The sequence below is a fragment of the Pogonomyrmex barbatus genome, unplaced genomic scaffold (genome assembly GCF_055798465.1).
Source record: "Pogonomyrmex barbatus isolate J1 unplaced genomic scaffold, ASM5579846v1 scaffold14, whole genome shotgun sequence".
NCBI classification, from domain to species: domain Eukaryota; kingdom Metazoa; phylum Arthropoda; class Insecta; order Hymenoptera; family Formicidae; genus Pogonomyrmex; species Pogonomyrmex barbatus.
The window spans coordinates 663,157-674,022 of NW_028297110.1; the positions used below are offsets into that span (position 1 = coordinate 663,157).

General features: G+C 29.1%; 3 protein-coding genes across 7 annotated transcripts; 1 reads left to right on the plus strand and 2 right to left on the minus strand.

Moving 5' to 3' along the window:
- The first annotated feature begins 237 nt into the window (after positions 1-237).
- LOC105424842 (rRNA methyltransferase 3, mitochondrial) lies at positions 238-4,500 on the plus strand. Of its 5 annotated transcripts, none has more exons than XR_016138365.1 (7): positions 239-1,033; positions 1,130-1,368; positions 1,488-1,643; positions 1,705-2,141; positions 3,260-3,302; positions 3,429-3,543; positions 3,683-4,500. XR_016138365.1 is itself a non-coding variant. In XM_089072849.1 (6 exons), exons 1-5 carry the CDS (start codon positions 690-692, stop codon positions 3,278-3,280), a joined length of 1,197 nt encoding a protein of 398 aa, XP_088928975.1. In that variant the 5' UTR covers positions 239-689; the 3' UTR covers positions 3,281-3,302; positions 3,429-4,500. The 5 variants fall into 5 exon arrangements, 3 of the variants coding, with proteins under 3 accessions (XP_088928976.1, XP_088928974.1, XP_088928975.1); XR_016138366.1 differs by having other exon boundaries at positions 3,429-3,524; positions 3,681-4,500; XM_089072849.1 differs by having other exon boundaries at positions 3,429-4,500.
- LOC105424845 (putative odorant receptor 71a) lies at positions 3,121-6,103 on the minus strand. The gene is made up of 5 exons (XM_089072852.1): positions 5,578-6,103; positions 5,097-5,474; positions 4,319-4,520; positions 3,627-3,782; positions 3,121-3,431 (listed from the first exon to the last, which is right to left on the minus strand). The coding sequence occupies exons 1-5, from the start codon at positions 5,937-5,939 to the stop codon at positions 3,387-3,389; spliced, it is 1,143 nt and encodes a 380-aa protein (XP_088928978.1). The 5' UTR covers positions 5,940-6,103; the 3' UTR covers positions 3,121-3,386.
- Positions 6,104-7,988: 1,885 nt separating this feature from the next.
- LOC148937355 (4-vinylanisole receptor-like) lies at positions 7,989-10,830 on the minus strand. The gene is made up of 5 exons (XM_089072857.1): positions 10,371-10,830; positions 9,491-9,871; positions 8,785-8,989; positions 8,236-8,463; positions 7,989-8,107 (listed from the first exon to the last, which is right to left on the minus strand). The coding sequence occupies exons 1-5, from the start codon at positions 10,730-10,732 to the stop codon at positions 8,063-8,065; spliced, it is 1,221 nt and encodes a 406-aa protein (XP_088928983.1). The 5' UTR covers positions 10,733-10,830; the 3' UTR covers positions 7,989-8,062.
- Positions 10,831-10,866: the final 36 nt, after the last annotated feature.

The following is a 10,866-nucleotide window of genomic DNA, read 5'->3' on the forward strand; positions in this document are numbered from 1 at the left end:
AATGCAACCAACAGGCCTTCAAAAGAACAGGCCTTATATTCAGAGCAACCATATGCGCAATACCGGTATGATCATATCATGATTATGGCCAAAAAATATTGAGAGAATTGCAATATAATTGTGATATTTATAATCAGAAGAATTGTCTGTAACCTACTATAGAGTGATCTTTTGGAAAAAAAAAATTAAATAAAAATTCATTCTGACATCTCACTAAATCTGTACTCTATAGTGCAGTTAAAGTGCAGATAAGTTCATTTGTTGCAATATTAAAAAAATTTATATATAATTTATATATAATTTATAATTTAGTAAAATATTGTTTGTACAAATTAAAATATAATAGAGATACAATATGATAGATATATATTTGCACTGCGAATAGTGAGTACAAAATCAAGGCTCGTTGTGCAATCTTTTCTATGTCTAAACTTTAAGGCGTTTGGGGCCATTCATGGTTCCGCGTGTATGTATGTGAAAGCCACGCGGTAAATTTATTTAGATCTTTAATATGTTATGTTGAATTAGCAATTGATCAGAGTGTATCATTGTTATAATAAAAAATTAACATAAGCATTATTATTTTATATATATATATATATATATATATATATAAATATAATATATAGTGATCATTAAACTAGTTAAAAAGGATACATGAAGTTTAAAAAAGAGTATACTAAATTATAATGTTGCAAAGTATTATACAATTATCGATTAAGTCGACTTATGGCACAAAACTTTTAAGAGCAGTTGATTTAAGATCGACAATTAGATGTAGATATGCTAGATGGACCAGTCGAAAACCTGTTGCAATTGTCAACGAGCATGAGTTTTTCGACACTGATGATGCAACTGTAACCAAAGTGGATGAACAAAGAGCTCCCAAAACACGTAAGAAATCTAAAATAAAAACATGCGAAAAGAAAGAGAAGGGGAAACAAAGTGAAACAAAAAATGAAATGAAAGAATACACTACTGAACATACAGAATCAAAATATATAGCCCTTAAAGCAGATGACAAGATCATAAGGTATATAATTTCTTAAATAACACATAAATGCAAAATTAAATCTTTGGAAAATAATACATAAATTATAAATAATATATGATGTATTTTATGCTTTAGCTCATTAATGATAGATGTCAAAACAAGAAAAAGGAGAACTAAGAATCATCAGATGTTATTGGAAGGTTTTCGATTAATTGAAGATGCAATTCAGGCAGGAGCTATACCAAAAGTCATATTTTTCAACAGATTATCTGACATATTGCCATTATCGCTTCCTAAGGAAGTAACATTATATAAAATTCCATATCGTACGATTCAGTTATGGTCTAACTTAACAACTTCTCCTGGAATAATTGGTAATCACTTGGATTTAAAAAATTTCTCTTAAAGATTTTAGATTAGATGGCCAGTAATCGGTATAAAATATTCTATAAAAATAGATATTTGTACATAATTGTTATTATTTTTGATACAGGAATTTTTGAAATTCCAAATACAGAGGCTAAGGAACCTGCCAAAGATGCTATACCTTTGACCATTATTTGTGATAATATCAGAGAATCAGGAAATTTGGGAGCTATCATAAGAGCTGCTGCTGCAGTTGGTTGTGAAAAGTTATTGTTAATGAAAGGTAACTTGTTACTAATGTCTTATAATCAATTTGCCATTAATTAATGTTTCTGCCATTTTAGGATGTGTAGATTTGTGGGAGCCCAAAGTTGTACGCAGTGCTATAGGTGCACATTTTCGTTTACCAATATTTACATCTGTTTCATGGGATGAAATTCCGACGTTAATAAGCAACGAAGCTGCAATTTTTTTGGCAGATAACAACATAATATATGAAAATGATTTAAAAGATTCTATAGATAATTCAGAATCAAATGTAAACGTTTTAACAGAAGTCAATGATAATAATATAAAGCGAGATAATCCTGATGCGAACGACGATCAAACTATTGAAGATAATGCGAACCAATTGATAGATGAAATTAAAACATACAAATCAACTGCAAAAAGTAAATTATTGATAAAAAAGTTGATATCTCGATTTCCAGTTATACCTTACTACGCACTAGATTTTACAAAAAGAGAAATAGTAATTGTTATTGGTGGAGAAACTGAAGGTGTAAGTCTTGAATCCTGTAAACTACTTTCTGCAAGGAACTGCATTCGTGTTAATATACCATTAACTAATGGTGTTGATAGCTTAAACGTTAGCGTAGCTCTTGGTATTATTACATTTGAAATGAAAAGACAGTTTGTAACTCGCATAATTGATAATGAATAAAACTATTCTTAAATTACAATAAATATGAATAATGTTTCCTTGTTACCAATCTTTCTTAATTTGATTCAATCTAATGGATGTAAAATTTTATTGTGAAAAATCGGAGTATGCTATGTTTGATCTATTGCAATAAATGTTCTACGAAATGATCTTTAATAATTATTGTGTTTTATGTAATATCAATATTACAGAAAAAAAAAGAGAAAAAGATATAATGATATTCTTTATTTGTTAGATATTCGGTATGGTAAATTTCAATAATATAAAACGATTTGCTTTTCAGATAGTGAGAACTCATTTTCTAATATAGAAAAGAACTAAATATGATAAATACATAATTTATTAAACATGACATGTGTTATTACATGTATTATGTTATCTTTAGAGTTCATTTCAGAATTGGAAATAAAGTTGAAATAATCACGTCCTTAATTCGTCGATTTTCCAATATAAAATTGGAATATTTCCAATTTTCAAGTATATTTTAAAAGTATATTTTGTATAATCATATTATACATCGAGAATAAGTATTACAAATGTATTAATATAGAATGTATTAATATAGAAAAAAATTTTAATTGTAGTATGTGTATAAGAGCGCGAATTAAATTGTAAATTTTGTAACACTATAAATTTACATTTATTTTACATAATTTAAATTTCTTTATATATAAAATTTTTATTTTTTATTAGAAACAAAAATTTTAAATTAATTATGGAATATACATTTTAGAAGTCGTTAAGATGTATCATATTTATATTTGTGTGTATTTTTCTTAAACTGTACTGATTGGGAAGGATAATGCATACAGTAGACTAGTATTATAAATTTTAATAAATCTTTTATGGATTAAGTGCATGTTCTCGATGTACATTATATTATTCACTGCTCGAGGCATAAAAAATAAACGAATAAGATAGTCGTAAATAAATAAAGATGTCAGTATTTCTTTCAGTGCACGCGTCCTCTTTTGTGACAAAGAATAAGAAAAAAAACATGTAAGTAGAAATTTCGAGACTTACAACCACTAATTTCTCAAAAAAATTACAAATATTATTATTATGACTAAACATATGTGTATCTTATCGTTGTAACAAATTAAATGCCGAATATGATGCTTTCAGAATCTGAAAGAAAAATTACAAGTAAGAATAATGTAAAAGTGATAACGCATTTATTTTATTAAAAATATCGGCGCCAGGCCATATCTTTATGGACTCAGATATAAAAAACATTCATGCAAGTATCATACACACATTTTTATACTTCTTCTTAAAGTATATCAAATATATACACATATAAAATGTGACTGTAACACTAACGTTGCTGTAAGATTGAAGAGATATAGTTATTAAGAAACTACTGGTAAACTTTATAGGAATTGTACTACGCATCATGATCATCAACAATTCTTTCCTTTCACTGATTGATAGTGAAGGCCAGTCCAAGTCGTATATCGCATCTCCTGTGCTCGTACTCTATCGTAACATAAATAAAATGACTATAATTATAATCGTAAAAGTGTAATTAAATATAAGTAATTAAATATAATTAAATATATATATATATATATATATATACATATTAATTGCAATGCACGATAAAATTTACGTCAATATTTTTGCGCTACAATCAGTGTGCGTCCGGGAAGAATATTTCATTCGCACCCTCAATGCTCTATTGATTTCTATTACTTGATTTATATGTAATCGTTTCAAGTACTTGGGCTCGATATTACAATCGATTTCAGTTAATCAATTCATATATATATATATACATATTTAACAGCAGTTTAAAAAGCATTTATAATTTTCATAATCATACGAATCATATGATGATAGAATGATAGGAAGATTTGAGAACGATTGATAATCTCGTCGATTATGGACAACATAAATTGACAAGTAATTGTACCCAAAGTACATTGAATACATAATTACAATTAATTTTATATTTATTTTACTTGTCGCAAAGCATATTTTAAAATAAATTGTGGATGTGAGTAATCGTTTACCTTAAGCATAACTTCGTTTCCAGACCAACAATAGACATAAATTTGTACAAACATACAAATAGTATATATTAGTAAAGTCATGGTTCCAGATTCCGAAATATGCGTCGACATGTAAAATACACTCGTGCATAAGATCAAGATACTGCTGAAGAATTGAATAAAGAGTACTTGATTGAATATAATATTCAATGTTTTGGCATATCTGTAATGACATCATTCGTGTTAATTCCGCACTTCAAATGACATAGGTAATTTTTCATTGTTATGTACATTCTAATGTCAACTTCTAAAAATATTAAGAAAGAATTATAGAATATTAAGAAATATGAAGAAAATGGATACCTTTTGGAAATAGGAAAATAGATAATCTTAAATAAAATTAATTATAATTCTTTACAAGTCAAGTTTTGCATGCAATATTTGTAACCAGGTTAATTTAAAAATAATTTGAGATTTTAACAATTATCTAATAATCTTAAATTAACGCATGGATATATTTTGTGATTCTAAACAATTATTCCATTAACGAATAGTAGAACATAAATTATTATTATTAAAAATTATATTTAAATTATATTTTGAAGATCAATTGCGAGTCATTCGTGACTTGTAAGTACAATAGATAACAGATAAATATGTTTATATGCATAATAGAATATAATATGATATAAATAAAAAAATGCGGAAATATATAAATAATAGGGGAAAAAAAAGAATGTACCTTACGGTGTAAAATCTGTAATACAAAAGATGTAATCTTTCTATATTATTTACTAACTTGTAAATGCGGAGATGATGATGTATGTATTCCGATATCGTTGACTTTTCTTTAATTGGCGATATAAATGAATGTTTTAATTTAACTGTTTTATTAGATACGAATTTATATAGACGATTTTCAAAAATTTCAAATTGGGCGCACGTTTGCAAAAACAATCCAAAAACTAAGGTTTCCGTGCCGACATTTATGAAAGTGGCGAAAATCAGAGCTATGATCTGCTGAATGGATACCATCCAAAACACCAGAGGTATATTAAAATCATATGGTATCCATACTCTGTAAGGTAATTGACCCTCTATGACATTTAGCACTGATCGTAGCGTTACACTCGTAAGAGAACTCATCGCCAAAAGTAAATATCTTATCGACCATGATCTGCAAATATAAAAATATAAATTATATTCTATAAATACTCTTTCATACTTTAATGGTAATTGATGAAAATCTATTAATGAAAATCCATCTGTGCGTAATCGACCTGATGAACTTGTCAAATTTTGTTTGTATTACTTCTTCGCTCTCATCTTGAGGTTTACACGGTATCGTCAACAGCATTTGCACCAACTTGATAATGGCATTTCGGCGTATTACAACGAGAGTCGCTTTGGAAGTGACAGCAACGATACTCGCGAACATTAAAGAATTCGCAACGAAATCATCAACGTTGTCGACCACGAGCAAAATATCCATGAATTGACTTATCACCAAAAAATATTCCAAGAATAGTATAACGCTGGTAAATATATTGTACAGCAGCTTGGCACCATTCGATGACCATTCGATAGGCCGCCATATACCGGCGACGGTATATATTAAAAAATTAAGAGTAAGCAGTTGCATAATTACAGATAGCTTGGAACACAAAAAATTAAACACCTTCCTACATGTATAACATTTAGAAAAATATTTTCAAATCGCCATTAAATATATTCTTCAATATATTTAAATATTAACTCTTGCGAATTAGCAACAGGCGCAAGCAAGGCTTATAGCAAGGTTTATAGAAAAGATTAGCATATTTGGAACTCTTAATTTCTTTAAAAGAAATTAAGAGTTCCAAATATGCTAATCTTTTCTATAAACAAATGTATATGTAAAATATCATACAACAAAGACGTTTCGCATACGGCGTTTATATTTCTCATTTAGCACTGACGGCGATCATCTGTCCGCCTGTGTGACAAGTTTTATTTTTAATAGAACAAAAAAGGCTACTTAGAGCCGGAACGTAAGGATGTTGCATAAATATTAATGTCATTAATAATTTCTACGATAATAATATGAATGACAAAAGTAGCCATCTAACCGTGAAACATTACTATTTTGATAACATTAAGGGTCTTGATAAATTCTCCCCTTAATGGCAAATTAAATAGATTGATCAAATAGAGATATCAATAAAAGGAGAAATCATGTAATGTATTCCGAAGAAAAAGAGGAAGAGAAAATGCCACAAATTATATAATTACTCTACGCACTGTAAGCAGAAAAATATAAACGGAGATGTGCTTAATAATGGAAGCAGCAAACCAAAGGAAATTTTTTAACTATTCAGCATTCCCGCTTTGTAAGTATCATAAGTAAGTTCAAGTTCTGATTTCATCAAATATAAAAAAGCGCTGTTAATCGTTGCGAGCAAGGTCGATCGTTTTCCGTCAACTGTGGCACTAACTGTGACATAACTGATCTGATGTTTTTGTAACAGTTATCAGAATAATCATTAATGACTGAAATATTTATTAAAGCAACATCTGCGTTTTCTGACTATAATTCGCCTCTTTTCTCCTATTGAAATTATTTATCAAAATAATCTTGTCATTTTCTTCTCATCAAGTTTTATTCTTTCGACACAGTAAATCGTAGATAATATTATTACGTTAGAATCGAACGATATGTTACTTGTTCGTACGTCACGTAAAACATAATTGTCAAAAAGAGAAAAAGCAAGTGTTTATCGGCGCACTTTTCTTCTCAAAATTTCGCTTCTCACATTTCTCACGGTAGTCGAATGTAATAATTGCTAAAGTTGCAGTGCATTAATACTACAGATACTGAAGATGAGTATGACTTATTTCACTATATCTATATCATAGAGATAATTAAATTCCAAGTAAATGTATAATCGAATATGTCTCGCGGTAGACTATACGCAGTTTCATTTGCTTCAACTTCTTAACCCTAGTATCATTAATTGCGTTCATTAGCTATTCATTAGCCATTCATTAGTCAGCATAAAGTCGTTCATTACGGTGTACGTTGTTTTCCGCTTCATGTGAATACCACAATTATAAATATCATCTATAATTATAAATGCAACGGTCAGAGGGATATGTCGTCCTTTATACAGTCTTTCACACATATTGCCATATTCCCACTGAATGAAATATTTGTATATTTTCATGTCATCGGCAGCAATTTAACGGAAGATCGTATTTCCCGCATATAAAGTCTGACTTTATTACATAAAAGTACAAGACAACGAGTAACACGAGTGGAGTGGAGTGGAGTAATGTACGGTACGTTTAGATACTTTTCAAGTTGCTCGTACATCTATTCGCCGATAACTCAGCTGTAGTTTATCGAGAAAAACGAGCGAATCGGAAGGATCGGAAGGATCACTGTGTTGTGAATTCATCCTAGTATGCCTGAAAAAGAACACAGGTAACGTGTACGAAGAAAATTAAATCTCTCATGTCCAATTGACGTTCGACTCGATTTGATATCTGCCTATACGTCAAACCAATTAATTGTATATATTACACTGTGCTACAAGGATATATTAACGTGTGCAATTGGTACACACACGTGTACCAATATTCCACAACAATTGGACTCGCTATAGGAACCAAGGTTGAAATAGATACATTAATAGAAGATATAACGTAACAGTTTAGAGTCACTAATTTATCAAAAACTACATTACATTATCATATTTAAATTTCAATAATTTAATAATATATATTTTACTTTTGTAGTACGTTGAATGCTGAGTATGATGTTTTTAAAATCTAAAAGAAAAATTACAAGGAAGATTAACACGTGATGGTTAAAACATTATAATATCGTGCACTGTGATCATTGATCGTGTTAAAAATTCCGATCGATATTTTTGTCGGTTAATATTACACATACGCACCCTCACACAACGCGCGTATCTTTTTAATACGACAAATATATATTTTTTTACCAATGCGATAATGGTACTAACATTGCTGTAAGACTGAAGAGATAAAGTTATCAAGAAGCTGCTAGTGAATTTTATAGGAATTGTGCTGCGCATCATAATCATCAGCAATGCTTTCTTTTCGTTAACTGACAATAATGGCCAATTCATACGATATACAGCCTCTCCTACGTTCGTACTCTGCCAACAAAACATGAATAAAATCATTATTTCACATTCGTAATAATATCGAATATATATAAATTATATTAATATTTATTAGTCCGATGATAATTACGAGCACGTGTATATTTTGTGATATTTTCATACATGATATACTTTTGATAGATATTTTTTTATATATTCCGTGAACGTATAATGATTTTAAATTTAATTAACAAATTATCTCGCGAAATTTCGCAAAAAATTAAAAATTGTACAAAACGGATACTCATAATTTACCATTAAGATCTAAAAAATATATTTGTTTGATACAGATAGAATATCTCAAGTTGTAATCACCTTAAGAATGACTTCGTTTCCGGACCAGCAGTAAACGAAGATTTGTACAAACATGCAAATGGTATATACTAATAAATTCGCAATTGCCGACAGCTCTGTAATATGCATTGACAGGAAATATACACTTGTACATAATACCAATATACTACCAAAGAATTGAACAAAAAGCACCTCGTTGAATATAACGTTGACCGTTTTGGCATATCTAAAATAGTCTCACGTTAGCTCCACATTTCAAATAAATAAAACAATTATTTATATACCGCGATATATAATTCGAGAACATAAAGCTTATAATTTTAAAAATTGTGGAAAAACTTTATTGCGCACTATTTATTAAACCAACAACTTACATGATTTCATCAAGTTATAAATATTACAAATAATTAATCCTAAATTTTTTTCAAGCTTTGCGCAATTTTTGCCAACACACACATCAAGTTTTATTATTTCCGCACACGAAATGACCGTATCAAGAAGATCATATCGAGAATGTAATGTCTGTTTTTGAGTTTGGTACAATTGTTTATTATAATATCAGATAACATTAGTTATATTAAATTTAGTTTTTAAATAATGTTCGATTATAAATATCAGTCGGTAATATTCCATTATTAATAGCTATCGTTATAATCTATAATCTACATCGTTTTAAAATAGAAATAAGCACATAGTTGCAAATGTCCATTATTCTCACGTGACTTACTTGTAGATACACAAATGATGATATATGCACTCTGATATGTTTCTTCTATTTTCACCTGATGAAGAAAGTGCACGTTCCAAATATCTAATTGTGTTATTAATTATTAATTTGTGGAGACGATTTTCGAAAATTTCAAGCTGAGCACATGTTTGTATAAATAATCCGAAAACTAAAGTTTCCGTGCCAACATTTATGATAGCAGCGAAAATTACAGTAAGGATCTGATGAATCGATATAATCCATAATCTCATGGGTACATGGTAGTCCCATGGCAGCCATATTCGATAAGGTAAGTGACCATGCATGACATTTAATACTGATCCTAGCGTAAGACCTGTAATGGAGCATGTTGCCAAAAGTGAATATTTTATCGAGCATGACCTGTAAATATAAAGCAGATATTATATTTTGTAAATTGTTCATGATTATTTACTTATTAATTACTTGCAAATATTTATCGATAGAATAAAATTTCTCTTTTCTTTCTCTTCTTTTCTTCTTTTCTGCACGCGCACGCATGCATAATATTAATTTAAAATAATATTTGAAATGCTTTTCCAACGAAAACATTTCATTAATTAAATCACACATAAGAATTTATTACATACTTAAATGTGGAAATGCTTTGAAAATCAAAATTAATGAAATTTAATCAAAGTTAAAGATTAATGAAATTTAATCAAAGTTAAAAAGCTCGTAAAGAACTTTTGTCGAAGGAATAATATATGTCATATACTTTTAAAATACGGACGATTTAAAAATGGACGATTATTATTTCTTATACATGTGTCAAATATACTGAAACATGAACTGAATACTATTGTATATACATTTAAAGTTATGTTAATACTTTTGGATTGCTTTGAAGATGTATACTCACTTAATAAACTTATCAAATTTCGTTTGTATCGCTATTTCGCCTTCATCTCGAGGTTTATATGGCGCCTCCAACAATATTTTCACCAAGTTGATGATCGCATTCCGACGTAGCACAACGACAGTCGCTTTACAACAAACAGCAACAATAGTGAAGAACATTAGCGTATTAGTAGCAAAATCATCGATATTATTGACAACAAAAATTATATCCATAAATTGAGTTAATACCAAAAAATATTCCGATAATACTATAATAAAAGTAAATATACTATACAGCAGCTTGGCACCACTTGATGACCACTCAATAGGTCGCCATATACCACCAACGGTGTACATCAAAAAATTTAGAGAAAGTAATTGCATTATTTGAATTTGAATCTCTCTCTCTCTTTCTCTTTATACAAACAAGATCTTTGATAAATTTTACATAGAAATATGGCTTCTCTCTCTCTCTCTCTCTCTCTCTCTCTCTCTCTCTCTCTCTCTGTATATGTATA